At 39.7% G+C, this 19,157-nt stretch overlaps 1 protein-coding gene across 8 annotated transcripts in view; it reads left to right on the forward strand.

Annotated features, from left to right (window-relative positions):
• Iqch (IQ motif containing H) overlaps positions 1–19,157 on the forward strand; it is a 192,513-nt gene that overhangs the window by 40,972 nt on the left and 132,384 nt on the right. For 7 of the 8 annotated variants that reach the window (XM_010643289.2, XM_010643293.2, XM_010643292.2 and 4 more), the window contains one exon: positions 1,266–1,382. The exons of the other annotated variant lie outside the window; for it this stretch is intronic. In XM_010643289.2, the coding sequence (XP_010641591.1) occupies positions 1,266–1,382 (117 nt within the window). The remainder of the gene's footprint in view (positions 1–1,265; positions 1,383–19,157) is intronic. 8 annotated transcript variants of the gene reach the window in all.

The raw sequence follows: 19,157 nt of genomic DNA on the forward strand, positions 1-19,157 counted from the left end.
GGGATTGAACCCAGGGCTTCACACATGCTAGGCAACTGGCATGCTAGGTATAACTCTAACACTGAGCTATACTCTCAACTCCAGAACTGTGATACTTAATTGAGCTAAAGTCAGCTTTTTAAGGTTGTTCATAGTACCTCCAGCCTCTTTTTAAAAAAATACTGTAAGCCACAAAGGTGCATATTCTATTACTTCATTCACATGAAATGTCCAGAATACATACATCAATAGAGAAGTGGATTAGTGATTATTTGGGACTACAGAAAGGAGGAAAGGGACGGGATTGCTAATGGTTAGGAGGAGGTCTCATTTTGAGGTCATGAGAGTGTTCTAGAAGCATAGCTTTGTGAATATATTAAAAGCCATTGAATTATATATTTTAAAGGGGTCTGTTTTATGGCATGAGAATTATATCATAATAAAAAAGTCACAAAAAATTTTAGAAATTGTTGGTGGTACCCTATGCCCTAAGTGTCAAGTTACGTTTTAGCTTTGAATGCCAAAGTTGGGGGATCGTTCAGGATATGATCAACTCAAACTGATGCATTTTACAAGAAACTGACATCCAGAGAGGTGAAGGGATTTTCCCAGGAATCCACTCAGCAGTCCGGGGTGGAGCTGCTGCTCAGGACTTCCGGCCCCTGTCCAGTGCCCCTCCCACCACCACTGTGCTGCCCAGGCATGGTTTCTTGTTAAGCATCAACAATAATGGATCGGTGTGAGCAAGATGCTTGCATTATTTCTAGTGAAAGCACAAAGTATTCTTATAGACAGCAAAATCTCTGTGAAGAGCAGATAAATCTACTGTGGTAAATTGATCAGGTCCAAACTGAGATCTACCTGCATATGTCCCTGGAGGAAAGTGGCCACATGAACAGATCAAGGGAGCCCTCTACCTGTGTATTTGTAGTATAGATTTCATTGACAAAATCCTCGACCTAGAGAGCTAAAAATAAATTCAGACCAGGTATTCTTGTCCTTTGTCCACCTTGGTTAGCTTCTAGCATTATTTCCGAGAGAAGAAATAGTGTCTGAGGAGGATGCATTTACTTGAGCAATTGGATGTATAGAGGGAAATCTGCCTGACGTTTCTTTTCTATGAATTAAAGGGGCTAATTAGCAGCCTAAATAAAAGACCCAAATATATTTTCCAGTGATAATTACTTTAAACATTATTTTTAAAGAAATTAGTATTCCTCTGAGAATATAAGATGTTCGCATTTTTGTTCAGCTGGCATGAAAGTTTCATTGTTTCTTTGTTTCAGCGAAAGATAGGGTTGAATGTAAAAATCATGCAAGATCCTGAAAACACCCACCACAGAGCTGCTGTAAATGCAAACTATGGGATCAGTTTGCCATATATTAATCAGAGAAAAACACATGTAAGTAATGAGTTGTTTTAATGAACACTTAATTTTTTAAAAAAAATTTAAAGTCATTTGTTAGTAGTCTAAGGGATAATGTTGATTTGACATAAAATTGGGATCCTTTTGTCCTATGAATTTTTTGGAGGTGAAACCAAATGGTTTTCATTCTGTCTGTAATTAGTAATGATTAAGAAAATGTAAAGTTATTTTAAAAGATCTGTTTGTAGCTCATTCAGACTTCTCTGTTTTATTTGCTATTCCTAAACAGTACCATGATTATAACAAGGAAAAGTAGTTTAATAACAAAAAGAATTAATAGATAAAATTTAAATGTTTTATGTATTGGCTAGTAGGCTATCACTAGAAAAATAAAAACAACAGCCCAGTGTCCACTTCAAATTGTGCACACTAACGCAAGAATTTAAGAATATTCTAAATCTGAAGCAAGCAGAAACTGTTTTTTTTAATGTCGACAAAATAATGAGAAAGGAAAATAATCAAATGTAGATTTGCATGAAGGAATTTCTGAATCTATGCTTTTTTTTTTTTTGCTATTACTTGCTACTAAAATGTCCCAAAGCAAGGACTGTCCTCTTGCTGTGCTGTGGGGTTTTCTTAGGAGAATTAAAAGTGCTTCATTTTAACAGTGAAATTATTTAATTTGAGATCATTTCTTATATTACAGACAATTCGAGGTGGAATCTATACATTGTTTAAAACTTTGTGTCTCCCAAAAGCTCTTAAATGTAAACTTTGGTAAAATTAGAACTAAAAACAAGATTAACTGTAGGGTTAAATTGCAAAGCCATTTCTAACTAGCACGATAGTCTCTGAGATTAATCTTCCAAATTTCCTTCACAGACATTTTCAGCTCCTTACTTCATTCATGTAACTGAGAAATATATTTTAAGTCTCTTTATATGTGTTTTATGTTATCCTAACAGGTTTGCTTTAAGAGCGCTTTATCATAGAAATACTTTTATAGCCTAAGAAATAACCAGAAAGGTAGATATTTTTATTCCTGCTGAACCTTTATTTAAAATGTCACTGTGAATAATGTGAAACGGGTTTTATCTGCTTCCCATGAGCCCAAAAGCCCTTGAAATAAAAATATTATTTCTCCGGCTGTACAGACAGAAGCAGATTTCTCTTTTGTTGTTGTTGGTTTTCCTCTTCCATCTAGAATTAATATTGGCTTAGCTGGTGGAGTGCTGAGGCTTTGTAGCCTAGGGCAATGGCAGCGTTTCCTGCAAACTTTCTCTGCTGAGTGGTGGGAGTTCTTAAAGGCAAACCTCTAGTTGTAGGGAGGATTAAGTCTGCTTTAGGAATCCAATGGGAGACTCTGACTTAAATAGGGGATTCCAAATTATACCCAAAATGTGGGCCAGTATCTTTGTCCTTGACTATTTTTTTTCTAATTTCTTAATAGAATGCGTGTTGTGCCTATTGTTTCCAAGCATTTCAAGCAATCAGGATTTGGGGGAGCACTTTGCCCTGTATGAATATTGATAATGTACATTCATTTTCCTTATCAAAGATCCTTTTGTTTCATAAAATTTGACTTTGTAAAAATCTACACCAGAGCACTTTAAAATTGGATGTACATTATCTGTATTTTGCTCAAACTATTGGCATTTTGATCAGAACAGTTTGTTGACTATCATTTTATGTTAATAGAAATTTATGATGGCACTCAAAAATAGCATTCCCATGTTGGATTTATAAAGCAGAATTAGTGTTCAGAAAGTCCTCTGACAGAAGTATTAGGGCATTTGCTTTTAGTCAGTCATGTAAAGCATTTGAGGGTAAACAGTCCTGGCTTATCACTTATAAAAATGTTCTTTAAAAGCAATTACCTATGCTAAAGTAATGTGTCCAGCACCGCGAGGTGTAGTTAATTAGAAAAAGCGGCACCAGGGCTAATCGCTTTTCAGAACTACTCTGAATGCTCAAAGGGAATTACTATTTGGTAGCTGAGGGCCCTGGGTTTCTTTACTTCTTATGAAAGTTGAGCAGCTTGTCAAAAGCCATTGACCATCTGAGGCGATTTTTGACACAGCAAATTTGTATAGGTAGCCGGCCTGCATTATGAGTTCTTAGGTGCCGTGAGTATTCTCTTTCGTTCTGATGAAGAGAGGCATTCCTCAGCTGCCGGAAGACTCAGGGCTTTGGAAACACATAGGTTCCTACTGCCTTGCACAGACGGACATATCACAAGCTGCCTCCAGAATTTTATATTCTGTGACTCTACTATGCAAAATAATTTATAAGAAACAAAACCGTTAAAAGTGAAACTATTGATTTTTTTCAAATCTTAAATCTGCCAAATAAAAACCAAACAACCCCTAACATGCTGTTGAGTGGGTCCTTGTTTGTATGAAGAGCGGGGAAAAAAAATCCCTGGTACTGTTCATATTTATTCATTGGCATCTAGTTCTAGTTAGACTTTATAATATAACACCCTACAAGATCTACAGAAAATTTGACTTTGATTTATTTTTTTAAAATAAAAAGGGTTTCTTAAAAGGCTTGAAACATGTATCTGTTAACATGAATTTTAAAAGAACGATTATGAATGCATAACAAAATAGCCAAACAAAACACTGCTGTGAATTGCTGCACAAATAACTCTGATTATAAGTGTTATGACCTAGAAAAGAATCATAAAAACATTTTTCTTTTTGGCAAGATATGAGTTGCTGTAGAATTATACCGGTTCTTTGGTCCCACTTTCCAAATAAATAAATATATAATGCAATGTAAACTTAGAATCTTTTATTTATTCATGAGGTAGAATTTAATACTATTATGATTTCTAGATTTTATGAGTCGTATGTTATGCAGTGTTTTTCACTAACTTAGTTGGGTAGCAACCACACTTCACAAATCATAGTTTCATTCTTTACTGTTTCACTTGGGGTGTACGTACTAATCTCTCCCTCGCTGAAAGCAAATTCATCTCTGAGATGACAAAGTAATGGAAATGAGGCGGTTGTGTTAATGTCAAACGATTGGAAGAAACACCAGAAGTAAAGGGTGGGGTGTGGGGCGGTGGGTAGAAGGACGATTTCAAAACGCAATTGTGTTCCAAGCCCATGCATATGGCCACAATTACAGTCACGACATAATTTGGCAACGGTAGCAGAATTAGATTTAAACAAATTGATGTTACACTGCAGTAATTCAGAATGAGCTTGTTGCATTTATAAACCATAACAAGAAGCAGAGTGAATTAATAAGCCCTTCTTGTCACTACAAATAAAAAAGGGAATAATTGCTGAGATGGAGTGAACTTAACAGATGACTATAGTCAGCATCCCCTCAGCCTAGATATGGGATAGTGTAGGTCACCCCCATCTCAGATGACAAAGAGGGAGCATTTTGTTGATAAACAAATTAATCTTTTGAAAGGTCGCCATTTGTTTTAAGTTTTTATCCAGTTCTTGTCATCTGGAATCAGAGATTGACTGTCATTTCACCAGGCAGGGGTGCAGTGGAGGCAGACCGAGCCGCTTCTGTACAAATCAGCATTCCTTGACAAAACCCTGTGCCTGATTGTGATGCTATGGGCTGCTGGTTTACAGCTGTCTCCGGACAAGAACAGAGGCTCACCCCTGAATCCCAATAAGATGGGCCTGCATATTCCGCCTGCTGTAAGCTGGCCCTCTGCCCACAAGTAAAATGTATTGCAGTTCAAGCCAGCAATTATCTCCTTTCCTTCCTTCTGTGCCGCTTCTGTTCCCTTTTTCCAAAAACAGATGTGGGTATTCACTCAAGTTCTGCATCTATTCTTTCTCACACCTGCCAGGGCAGGATTTTGACAGAGGTAGAGTTGGAGGGAGCCAGCAAACAATCAGATGTAATTTCTTTGAGAGCAGTTTAAAAAGAAAATGTTGATTTTTCAGGAAATGTAGAGTCAGCATCTTGGCCCCCCTCCCTTTTCCCAGGAGCATTTGGTAAATTAAATTAGTCGAACAAAAGGATATAGCTTTAAAGACGTTCTGAAATGCCATATCCTATTTATGACACACAGTCATTACCCAAGGACTGCCACGACATGCATGGCACCCCCACTTCCTGCCACTGGCGGCTCAGAAAGAGTTTTTGAAAACACAGTGATTGTGCCCTTCCTGATCCACACCCCACAGAGTGTACCCTCCCAGTGTGGTAGCAGTGGGTATGTGCTATTATTTTTGGAGTCACGGAAGAGAAGACAGCAATGTGACAGTGGCTGTCTCACTAAAACCCACTGCTCAGGGAGTAGGGGGAAGCACTTAGAGGTTACACCCTCATTAGATGATGTTCCTCAACAGCAGCCTAGTTGTGGTGAGTCTCTAACTTACTTCAAACACCATGGTTCCTAAGCTTCTGGGCTAGGGGTTCCGCGAACAGCCCCAAACCAACCCAACTGTGAACTTGAAGCACTTTTTTAGTATAGTGATTCTGAGTCACACTGTGGCTACATGGGGGTCCCCCTAGAAGCAGCCTCCATTTCCTCATACGTAAAATGTTCATAGCAAGAGTGTATCTCGCTGGGGGTTTAGCTCAGCAGTTCAGTGCCTGCCTTGCAAGCGCAAGGACCAGAGTTCAATCCCCCGTACCAAAAAAAAACAGTGTATCTCATAGGATGGTATTGAGATTTAAGGGAGTTAACCCAGAACACTTGGTAAAGGTTCTGATACAAACAAATTCTCTGAAAATATTAATTACAATTAGCAACTTTCTCGTATTGTGTCACTGTTTTATAGTGTCATTTAAAAAACATATTGCTGTAGGGAACAAGGGAGGGAACCAGATTACTGTTGAGATGCCTTCTGGGGATACTATTTAATATTTCATCGGACGTTGCCTTCTTTCCCACATGGCTATGAGTACAGGGTCTATAGTCTATTGTGTTCATCTGTTTTTCAAATCCTCCATAGCACCGAACAGTGTTTTCCACGTAACAAGTACTAGGGAGAAGACTGGTTTGTCTTCTCATCTGTGCAGTCTCTGCTTTGAAGCTGTACAGCCTGGTGCACGCTGAGAGTGAGGTCGTGATTTTTTGGTCCCTGCTTGGCCTGGTTGCTCAAGGCTTCACCCCACGGGCTGTATGAGAGAGTTTACCTAGGGAAACAGACTTGCTTCTGGACTCCAGACACAGCCTTGCTACTAATGAGCTGTTTCCAGGAGTAGGGTCCTCTCCCTCCCTCATTCTCACTATTCTGCTTTATGAAAAGGGGTAGTTCAATGGGAGGCAACTCGTGGGAGGGGCTTAAAGTAACATCCGGGACCCCTCACTTTCCTTTTCTGTCCAATCAGGATAATGATGCCTACTGCGTAGAGGTAATTTTGGGATTACAGATAATGAATTAACACTGTTGGCGCGTAACAGTTGCCCACCCAGGCTTTTGTCTTTCTGGAAAACAATTTAGCATTGAAACATGTCTCATTTCCTTCTCTTTTCTTCACACCTGTGCTTTCGGAAAAGAATCTAATTCAACCCTTTTCATTCACTAGTGCAAATGAGGGACAAAGCCTAGTGATCTGTCTTTTAAATTGTCGTAGAGAACTCCAGTGAGTTTCAAAGGACCCATAAGCATTTAATTCAGATTTCATTTCTATGATAAACATTTGTTGTTTTAAAGTGTAGCAAAGAACGCTATTTGCATATTTAAGTTAGACACCAAATTGCAATGGTTTATCCCATCAGGGGTTAATTTGTTCTGTTAGGTAATGTGCGTGTTTGTGTGTGTGCACATTTGGATTTCTATAAAGGTATTTTTTAGTTAATTAGGGTACAGCTTTTTCTTAGTCATATCCTGAAATTTAGATCTACTCATATGCGTTTCTGTAATAACCATAAAAAGCAAAGGTTAAAAGAGCTAATACATGTAACAGTCTTAACAAGGCGTCTGGCCCCCAGTAAGCATTCCATGAACATTAACTGGTATGATTAGTATTAGAATACACACGTGTCACCATCAGCTCAAAGCCAGGCAAATTCTCTGGTGCTGACGTTTGGCACAGTGTTAACAGTCAACTGTACAATTACAGTGACACATGTGAAGTTGTGAATGATACAGCATTACAGATTGATTCACTGCTCGTGAAACTTGGCTCCTGTGTAATTCAAAATCAGCTATATGGTCTTCCGTTTGCAGCGCAGGGTGTCACTATTACTCGATTGCAACTACAGCTACCACTCAACAGTAAAGTATCATCTCAGCATCTGGACTCTAAATTAGTTTGCTTTGAAGCCCTAGGTGAGTGTCTAGAACAGAAGGACGCTGAGATGTCGAAAAAGGAGTAAATGGGACCTGAGGGCAAGCCTAGAATGTCACATGACACAATCTCTTTGGTCAGACTCTCAATAATTGTGGCACCTACTAAGTGTGCCAGATGGTGTGGGAAGAGCGTTACACGCACTAGCCTGTCTAATCCTTTTACCTATAAAGTAGGTGCCATCTTTATAACCATTTTACAGGTGGGGAAACTGATGCTAAGATGAAGCTACTTGCCTATACAGTTGGAAGAGTCAGAGTTCAGATTCTGATCTCTATTTGTCAAATCTCCCCGAGTTGAGTATTTTCCAACTAATCCTTAGTGATTGATGAACATGAGCAGCTACTAGGCGTTATTAGTGATTCTATTTTGAAAAGGCTCCCGACAACTCTTTAAAGATCATTGTTACTATTACTAAAAGATCACTTTTACCTGTTATTCTTCTGGATTAGTTTAATTGAGGAAAATTCTGAGATTAAAATTGCCATAACAAATTGTTAGCTAGCTGAAATTACTTATCTCTTCACGTCAGGACTTCTTCCGTCTTGTGCAGACAAAATAAAGTACATAAATAAATTGTATGCTGTGATGCGTGTAAGGCTACAGTTATTTTAACTCTTGATTTTATAATTTGCCTTCATTGAAACAGCCTACTTGTTTCTAATGCTGATTTATATTTATATGAATATAAATGTATTATAGAAAACAAATATAAACAAATACATTTATAAATATATATATGCTACATACATATAAATGTATAATACTGTATCTTATACTCATATATATCAAATTCAAGGTATAAAACTATGCAAATTCTTACAAAACTTGCATTCATTTATATATTAGCATTATATTTAAGGTTGCATTTGAAAAACAGATTCTACTGCTGAAAATAAATTTGAAAATCTTTGGCAAGGACTTTTACCTTTCCCATGGGTATTTACTTTTTCACAAGAACAAATCCTCTGTTTAATTAAAACAATAAGAGTTAGATTCTGTTCAGGGATTTCGTGTGAAAGGGTAAGAGGGATTTGAGGACCCAGGAAGGGCGACTTTGTACTGCTCTGAAATCTCTCCCTGTCAACAGCGACCGACAGGACTAGACTGCTCCCCCTGTGACATACTCTTCAGTTTGTGCCTTTTGCCTTTGTGACATAGGCATTGGACTTAAGTATTTGAGACCATTCTAAGATATTGTGTTTCTAACCTCAAAATGAGATGGGCAGAGGGCCTGAATTATATCTGTGATAAGTTGCAGGCACAAGGGACTCAGGGCTAGAACTGTATTTCAATGCAGTAAATTTCTCATGTATTTCATTCCATGCATTTATAAAAATATTTTAAACAGGGGCTCATGGACTTCACCAGACTGCTGAAGGATCTGTGAGCTTCCCAAATTACAACTCTCTGTGATAGACCTTTTCGTTCACACACATGTCCAGTACAGACAAAGAATATATCAGAACAAAGAAGTACTCCACAATGCTATATTTGTTATGTATGAAAAACTTTTCTTAGTCAGCGGTGCAGAAAACTTACCAAAAGGCAGGTATACCTAGACTGCCACCCCAGATTTTCCTAAGAATTGTACTTTCATGGGTAAAGTTAGACAACTTCAAATTTTACCTAAATATTGTTGTACTTCTGTTGCAAGGAGGAAAATGGATCAGCCCCCAAAGTTTGCTTTGAAATATTATTGTAAGTGTTCAGTTTAAAATAAAGCAAAGAAAAAGAGCACAATTAGCATTAGCCACAAGAGAAATGGGCCTAATAGAATTGTTTTTATCATGGCCTAGGTTAATTATCTACTGAGAGGTACTTGAGATGAATAAATACTATTGCTGCGTTCACCAGTAGTCTAACCTATTGTTCCTTAAACTGTACTTGAGTTCAAGTGTACATTCTTAAAAACCTCTTTGGAAGAATAGATGTAAGTACTCATCAATTAGAATGATCCACCCTAAGCTTTCTTTAAAAGCATACACAGTCTCTGAATCAAAAGGTGTGATATAAGCCCAGAACATATTTATTTGGAGGCGAGCTCTTTCATTAGGCTATAAAGTTGGGGCAACATGACCCCAAAATACTAGATTCACATAATCTTTTGATTTCATCTCTATGTGCAATTATAACTCAAATAATGATAGTTTATACTTAGCAACTAGAAAGTCTGAAAGCAGCCATGCACACGTTAGGGGGAGCAGCCAAAGACTGAAAGTCTAAGGACTTGGGTTTCAATCCTGCCCTCTACCACTGCTAGAAACCAAGTTATAAGCCCATCATTTAGTCTGTAATGGCTAAGATTCCTTATCTTTATCCTGAGAAGATCAATAGACTTATTTAGAGTCCCAGTCAGAGCCACAGCCCTGACTGTGTGGCACCTTGTGGAACCACTGTTTTCTCAGAGGAGACAATGTAGCCATCGATCGGGGCAACCAAGGGATGGAGACACACCTTAACCCAGGCCTTGGGGGAACTGATGGCTACGGCTAATGGGAAGGGGCCTGCAGTTTAAGTACTAGAAGCAAGGCAGCAAAGGCAGAGCTGGAGAATGATGAGAGGAACAGAGATCTGCTCGGAGTTTGCCTCATCATCCTGAATGTTTACAAAGAGAAAAACCAACCATGTGGTTGGATGTGGAGGGCCAGCTGATGGACGGCCTTCAGTGGGCCACTGAAATCGAATTGTGTGATCTGAGCCAGGATCATAAAAGAAAGAGCTTTAGGCAGATAACTGAAATTAGATCACTTCTCAGGCCGCTCTAACTGAAGGGCATCTTTAGAATTCTTCCGAACAATATCTGTCCCTGGATGTCCTCGATGATTATTACACTTTATTTCCTCTCCCTCTGGCTATAAAGCAATAGTACTTTCCTGAATAGTATTATCTCCTGAACTTGTTAGCTATTCGTGAGACTGGCTAATGAGAGGTCTGAAGGCAGCCGCCCTCCCTGACCATTTTCACAGCTGTCTCTTTCCCCTGAATGGCCAATCTAGCTGGGCGATCAGGATTTCCTCTCAACCCCTCTTCCGGCCCTGCTGCTGCCTGCTATTCTACCTGTGACCCCATCTTTAATCCTCCTATCTCTCCCCTCCCTCCAACATCAGCCCAAAGCAGGACTTGTTGGACAAAAGCAGCAGCAGTGGCAGCAGCAAAAAAGGATAGAAATAGGAGTGGCTGATTCCTCGCAAACCCTTCCTGCTCTCCTTCACTTTCACTCGCCTCCCTAGTGCTAACTCTGGAGCACTTTACAGTGTGGTTCCTCCCCCCTTCTCACCCCTTTTCCCAATCTGCTTACATGAAGAGATTCTAGGAGATGATCCTCATCGTAGTGTTTTCCACAATGCATTGCTTTCAAATTTATCATTTCTTTATGCTAAATGGGGGGAAAAAGAGGGATTGATGCAATGAGCTTTTTTACTTTCTGACTTTTTTCCCTCTTGAAAGAATTTTAGAAAATGTCTAGTGTTCTTATCTCAAACAGGAATCACAACCTACATGCTCTGCACCCAGGTGGGTAATAACAGATGGAAATGACTGAGTGTAACAGCCACATTCATGTTCCTGGTCTACTGACCCACGCAGCAGGCCTTCTCCACAGGAGACAACCTCAGCTCTAGCCCTATGTAGCTGAGCTTTCAAAAGAAGCTGGAAATTTATGTTTATATTTCTTGTAAAATCTCCTGATTTTTAGATATTTGATCAGATGATTCAAAAAACTCTGTGTGCTTCAAAGTAGTCTCTAGTTGAGAAAGTAGTCTCTAGTTGTCCCTATCTTTCAGGTCACCAATTTATACGTCCTGGTTTAGAATGGGGACGAGGCATAGTTTTTAGGTAGGGCAATACTGGGGTCATGTAGGAGCTGGTTGACAGCCTAGAGCCCTCTTATAGTGCTCTCACATTCGTGCACTTTGGGGCATGACCCTCAACTTCACAGGATTAGGATCCGATTTATCCAGCACTGAGCATTTCAGGGATACAACTTAATTTGAAAGAGACTGGTGTGTCAACCAGGATGCCAATTTATGTATCCTTAGGAGAGTTATAATGGTCAGACAGAATCGAAAGCTCATCGGCTGATAGGACAGCACAGTGTATCCTTATTAGAAAGCTACAGTGAGAGCCCAGTCAGAAGGCTGCTTAGTGAACAGAGAAGCTAAGGATAACTAGGTTGGGCAATCTTCATGGTGAGCAGCAATGCACATTTATAGTCTGAGGCATCTGTCTCTGATGCTACACCTGCCAGAGGGTCAGGTACACAACCCTGTAAAGTGAGGGCTGCATGCAGGCTGAGAGATTCTGACCTGACTCAACCTAAAAATAAATAAGCAGTTACTCTCTGCCTGGGTTTGACTGTGTGAATTATGTTGTATTATGCAGAGCTTACACCACGTTAATCCCAGTGTGATGAGTGATAATAGCCTCATTTTACTGGTAAAGAAGCCTCAGAGAAATTAAGTTACTTGCTCCACTAATACAGTTAGTAAGTGGGAGAAGGCAGATACAAATCCTGTTTTCACTTTTTGGCAGGAGTGGGGATTGAATAGGGGGCCTTTGCACTGAGCTACACTCCCGTCCCTTTTTTAATTTTTAAATTTTGAGACAGGATCTTACTAAAGTCACCAAGTTGCCCAGGATGGGCTCAAACTTGAGATCTTTCTGCCTCCGCCTCCTAGAGTCTTGGGATTTCAGATGTGTGCCACTGTTCCTGGTGAGTGTGTGTTCTTAATTACTGCCTTCCTAGTCACTAATTTCCGGCTAGGAAAGACCACTCACCTTCAGTGATCTCGTGTGCACTTGATGACACTAATTAGACTACATTCCTCTTTGGAGGTCGTCATTTAAATCAGTTTCTACAGGGAACTGACCACACCAATAACATGCCTGTTTTTCTAGTTTAACACTCAGAGCCCGGGTGGGGGTGGTATAACTCTGAATCACTGGTCTATACTTCCTACCTAAATATTACACTATCTAGAGATGAGAAAAGCCCTGGCTGGGACAAAGAGAGCACATCAAGGGGGGAAAGGCAAGAGACAAGAGGGAACCAGTTCCTATGAGGAGTATTCTTGAGAAATTTCCTGGTAAGAAACTCTGCTTTTCTTCTCTTCCCATATTTCCTAACTCTGGACCATACCAACCACTTAAAGAAAAAAAAAAATCCTTCTTTCTCCAAGTGTAGACGGCAAGAGGTTCAGACTTACTTAATCCTCATGAGCTCACCTGGGGACTGACCACTGTGTGGAAGATTTTTCCTAAGAAAACTCTGTTCTGAGTTCCAAAATGCCGCGTTGCATTTCTAACTCAGGATGGGGCTGGCCAGTCTTACAGAAGATTCTCAGGAGGGGCTGTAAAGTGCAAACAGGCAGTGACTCGAGAGCAAGCAGCAAGAAAGCTTTCCCCCAGCCTCTTCTCCACTACTTAACGGTGTCTTTCATACCTATTGGGGGGAGTTCAACATGACCATAATTTGAGGGAAAGGAGAGGTTCAAATTTGTCAGCAAAGGCTTTTCAAACTGCAGCTTACTTATGGAGTTGCATCGTCTAAACTCTGAAATCCCGAGGGAAGGGCTTGTCTCATCTTTCTACTGCCTGGGGTATAGTACTCCACTTACCCATGTTGTCAGGTGTAGAACCTAGACTTCAGCAGAAGGGAAGATGATTCCCCCAGAAACTCCACTTTCTAATTCTGAATGCGTAGAGGGCTGCATTTAAGGTAGCGTCCTCCCTGCTCTAGGGAGACCGCATGGTAAGTAAAAGCTGACATCCCTGAGGGCTTCTCTGGGTTGGGCACAATATTAAGTACACTTTACATGGATCGCCTCATAAGAGGTAAGGACTATTACTACTTTGTTTACATTTTGGGAAACTGTGGCAAAAAGCAGTTCAATGAAACTTGCCCCAAATTTCAGTTAAGAGTAAAAGGGTCGTAACTCAGACACAGCCAGTCTGACTTCCAGGATGGTATCCTTATTCTGTGCTAGGCAACTGGGAGGGGGGTAATTTTGACCTGCATCTGAGGGGTCCATCTGGTACCCAGTCGAGAACTGCTTCCTCCGTCATAGAGGAATTTGATAGAGGGGGTTTCTTCTCCCTGGTCTGGGACAGGAGGAAGAAGCTATATTAATTCAAAGCCTAAAGCAAGAAGAGGAGCTGGCACTTGTAGATGGAAACATTCCCAGCTAGATTGTAAACCTCTTTGAAGATGGGGATCATATTGCTATCCTTAGGCATAGTGCCCAGTGTGGTCAGAATCCAGCATAAATCTGTGATTGATTTATGTCATTAACACCACATGATTATTGACTTTGAATAACTACTTTTTAAAGACCCATGTGATTGAGTTGGACTGTGTTAGGTTACTTTAAGCACTGGCACGACATATACACCTCAGATCACTACTTTGTGGAAAATTGATCTTCTGGGCCATAAAAATGTCTTGCTACATCTCCTCTGGTAAAATCTTCCCGTGTCCAGATTGTCATAGTATACTTTTAATGCATTTATAGCAATATCCTGAATGGAAGGGAACTTTGTATCTCTTTCCCTTGCTGGATCTCCTGGAAAGTAGAAGTCTTTTCTTTTCTTTTTCATACCCTCTGTGCCACGGTGTTTCACAAAATTCTTTTTTTTTTTTCAGTATCAGAAATATTATTATTTTATCATTGAGTTTACTGGTACTTTTTTAGGTACACAGTACAGTTACATTCATCATTGGGATCTTGTACCTTTACATGACAGGTCTTGGTTCTCGTGTTTTCCCTTAACCCTGCCCTCCTTTCACCCCGCTCCACCCACAAAATTCTATTGTACGGCAGGTATGTGATAAATGATTGATGTCATGGACTCTAACATTTGAAGAGGGAGGTTTCTATAGGGAAGCGAAGGGGTGGGAAGGGCCTAGTCTGAGGGGCATGATTTTGAGGATTTCTGCCATCTCCCCATCTCCACTCCTTATTGCTACACACAGCTTCCCTCACATGACCCTAGCTTGATCCTAGGACTCATTGCTGGCATGAGCCCAGGGCCCAGGCGGTCAACAGAGAAGCGGAATTTAGGAAGGAAACCTGAGGCTTTGTCTATCCACACCCCCAATTTTCTGATTATGGTGTCTTTTCAGATTTTCATTGAAGACCACTGGCAAATAAAAGGGTACAAAGGTAAACATTTATATGGCTGCAGTCTCTCCACCCAGATATAATTATTAGAAACACTGTAATGGATATGTTTTCCATATTTGTATGTGTGATCCATCCTTCCTTCCTCCTTCCCAATCAAATATACCTAAGAGAATGTTAAAATCGAAAGTACAGGAAGTATGTGAACAGAATTCCAAAAGTTTAAAGAGCAAGCCCTAAGAATATTTGAATGAGTGGAAAAATAGATCACATTTCTGAAAAGGAAAAATGTTTATAAGAAGTTTGCCAGTTCTTCTCATATTAATCTTTATATATAATGTAATTCCAATGAAAATTCTCACAGGTTTTGTTTGGTTTGTGTGAAATGTTAATTCTTTTCAACTTGCCAATGTTTATTATCTTGAAGACTAAATGGGCAGAAACCATTTTTTCCTCACTAAAGATTAATGAAGGTGAATTTTTCATACTACTTACTAAAACATATGATAAAATTACAGTAGTTGGAATAGCACTCTACAGGTAGAAAAATTAAGGAGACAGAACAATGGAATAGGAAAGTAAACGTGGAAATTGACCTCTGTGTGAACAGTAACAGAATGTAATAAAGGTGATCCTGTAAATCAGTGGGGAAAGGAGGACTCGTTAGGTAAATGGCACCAAATCACTTGGCAAATGATTTGGAAAAAAATCATTAAGTTAAACCCTAACCTTGCACTCTATACCAAAGAAAACTCCAGATGGGTTAAATTAAAATGTTAAAAAGAAAAAAGAAATTAGAAAACCATAAAAAGAGAGCTGTTTTTCAAGCTAGTCAGAAGACGACTTTTAAACGCCATAAGCTGTACAATATTAAAAATCCTCAAGTGTGCATGTGGTTAAGAAAAGTCTGTTGTTTGTATTGGACTCCACACCTAGGTCTGTTACGAGTTGCTATGTGATTTTTGGGCAAATCACTTTCGCTGCTTGGGCCTTCATTTATTCATTTGTAACTTTAAGCTACTGAATCAAATCGTCTCTGAAGTGTTGTCTGCTTCTGACATCTGTTACTGCAATTCTGACCCGTCTTTTGGTACCCCTCTCCCCCGGCAGCATCACCGGCATTCGACATGTTAAACAGAAAAGTGGGCCAGGTGGAACCGCTGTGTAGTCTGATTGTAGAAGTAAAATTTGCAGGAGCTGTTAATGTTTTCATTTTCCATTAATGCGTTTCACAGAGCATTTGTCGAGTGCCGGTTGAGCACCTCCCGTCCTTCTTTATTGTGTGTCATCACTTTTAGTATTGGAGCAGGTCAGAAATATTCCGTCTGCCAGACGAGACACTCAGGACATAGAAGTTAAGACATACAACTGACTCACATAACTAATAGCTCCCTCAGAATTTTAGACATATTTTCTCCAACTCTTTTTTTTGGCGGGGGGATTACCGGGAATTGAACTCGGGACCTTGCGCTTACGAGGCAGGCAGTGGAACCACTGAGCAAAATCTCCGGCTCTAGACATATTTTCTTTTGACAATTGGATTCAGAACCTAGGAAAAGTATTCTAAGAGAATTTGGGCAAAAGGACAGACTCTTATATACACATGATAGTAGGAGGATCTAGTTATATTCCTTAAAAAGTTCAATTCATTTCTAAATGAATTAATGTTGTATTTTTAAAATGGATTTAATTTGTCGTTGGGGTTAATGCCTTAATTGACTGTGGGAAAAATACCTGAACTGTAAGGGCTGCTAGCCTCCTTTCAGGTTTGCTTAGGGCTCCCCTCTGCAGCCTTTACTGATACAGCATAGAAATTATGGCAATGCCCAGTGGAGTCATTGAAGTAAAAGTCTCAATAGTGCTCAGGAAGGGTTGCCAAATTAAATAAAAAGAGCCCCAGCAGTTCTGCAGCTGTGTGCCAACCCAAATGCTGGTATGAGGTAAATGAGGACCAAACTTCATCTCACTTATGACCCCAGCCAGTATTTACATTAAAATGCCTAGAGACTGGCACAGTGTTCTATAAGAAGGGAACAAACAGCAATAGCAAAAATAATTATAATAAACAATAAGCTCATTCACAAAATCTTTCTTATCTTAACTGAAAGTTCTACCATTTAAACTCCTTTCCTCTTGTGTACACTTTTTTTCTTATATGAGATGCAATAGAGACCTAGGTAAAAGGGACAGTGCCTTATTACTCTCTACTGATTACTCTGCTAGATTAAAATTTCCCTTGGAATGCCACAAATAAATACTATTCAAAATAGCAAGAAAAAAAAAAAGCACAGCGAGGAGTCAGATTTTTGGCAGTCTGAATCCATCAGAAAATTCTGAGTCCAAGGTGTTTCAAGCTCCTTAGAAGAAAAGCTTTATGAAAAAACAAATTATCACTTATTTTTACCCTTTTTAAAAGGCCCCAAGTTAACAAATTTATAGCAGTGTACTTGTTAGCCGTGTACTAATCCTTGAACGAGTGGGATTTTTTTTTTTTTCTAAAATGTATTCCAAAGAATGCCGGTTCCTTGGAATGCTGATGTTCCATGGAATATATACTCCATGAAAGGAACGTTTCGTGGTTCCATACACTTGGGAAACACGAAGATAGTGAGAGCCAGACTGACTTTTACCGTCAGGCCACCTTGAGTCACTACCAAGCGGATGACCACGGTGACGCCGTAGGAGGGGAATGCAGTTAGCAATGATTCCCACACTCCTTCAGAACCCTTTTCTGCAGACTGGCTCGCAAAACTCTGCCGAAGAGCTCACTTTTGGAAATTTTGCTTAAGTGCTGGGTTTTAACTATTTTAATGGAGACATTTCTAGACTTTATTACATACTTTCCTTCTTTAGTCATATTTTTACTGGAAGTTAATATTTTCCCGGGGACTGAGGGCGGCGTGCTAAACCCCACTGTTCATGTAGCCTGCTCTGCATGGCCTGCAGGGTTACAGATAATAATGCCACAGACTGCAGCGTGCGATTTCTTCTGGGGTCTCCTCAGTGGTCATCTCCAGTCACCATTCTGAGTCTGTTCACAATGCCACTGTCATTTCTGCTGCTAATTGTCCTTTTACCACCCAAAGATCCCATCCAGCTTTGAAAATCATGACCAGTGTGCACATTTCCTTTCTCTCCCTCTTCCTCCCCTTCCCCTCCCTTCCTCTTTCTGCCACGTACTGTGTTGCACTGTGATGTTGGAATGGTCACGATGCCCCTGGATTTCCCAGCTCCATTATAACTTTATGAGACCACCGTTGTGTATGTGGTTTGTCTTCCCAAACTGGACAACCGGACCATTTATGGCATGGGGATTTCTAATCCTGCCTTTCAAATTTATGTCTCTATGTAATGAGGCTCCTGAAGGTTTTACATTTTCCTTCTCTCCCTTCTTCCATCCTTCCCTCTTTCCTACTTTCCTTCCACACTTCCTCCTTCTCCTCTGTCTCTTCCTTGAGCCTTTCACCCTTCCTGTCCTAGATCTGGGCAAGAGTGAGGCCTGACTGTTACACACAATAATAGTAATACTGTTTTCTTCAGGTTTTCAGCTCAACCAATCTCACTTCAGGACGGTTCTTTCTGCTTACACTTGGAAACTTTCCACTCAGTTCCATTTCCATATTCATAGCTCCACTGTACAGTTAAGAGCTCCCAAGTCACATGCTGTTTAGTAAGGGACATGTCCTGAGAGCTGCACACAACACTGACAGAGGCATCGTTATGTGGGACGTGACATTACCCGAAAACTGAGTAACTGGAGCATTTCTAACATGGGGTTTGCTAACCTTGCTTTTATGTTTCTGTATAATGAGGCTTCTGAAGGTTTTACACTTAACCTGTTTGTAAATTTGAATTGTTTTTATTTCTAGTGCCATGTATTTATTGGTCTTTGCATAATTCCCCATTGTAAAATGGCTGAGTTATTAGATATAATGCTATTTGGATTTTCTGTTTTATCTTCTGTCAGTGCAGCAGGATGGCATGTTTCAAGGTATTTTCCCATTTCATCTCCATTATCAAATTTATTGGCATAAACTTGTCAAAAAAACTGTTTTGTTATCTTTTGAAAAAAAAAACTTCAGAAAATGTAGTGAAGTGTCTTGTTTCTGATATTGGTGATTAATGCTTTCTCTGTTTCTTTTTTTTCCCCCAGTATTGAGGATTGAACTTAGGACCTTGTGTTTGCCAGGCAGGTGTGGTGCCACTGAGCTAAATCCCTAGTGCTCTGTTTCTTGACTACTCTTTCTAGGGCTTATCAATGTAATTAATCTTTTCTAAGAATCAACTTTTGACTTTGTTAATTCTTTGGTTTTCTTATTTATTAGTGCTTTAAAGTTCCACTGCTTCTGATAAGAAGTGAAACATCATTTGAATCATTGATTTTATATATATATATATATATTTT

Source organism: Fukomys damarensis, unplaced genomic scaffold (assembly GCF_012274545.1).
Source record: "Fukomys damarensis isolate Sample0158 unplaced genomic scaffold, DMR_v1.0_HiC HiC_scaffold_25, whole genome shotgun sequence".
Classification (NCBI taxonomy): domain Eukaryota; kingdom Metazoa; phylum Chordata; class Mammalia; order Rodentia; family Bathyergidae; genus Fukomys; species Fukomys damarensis.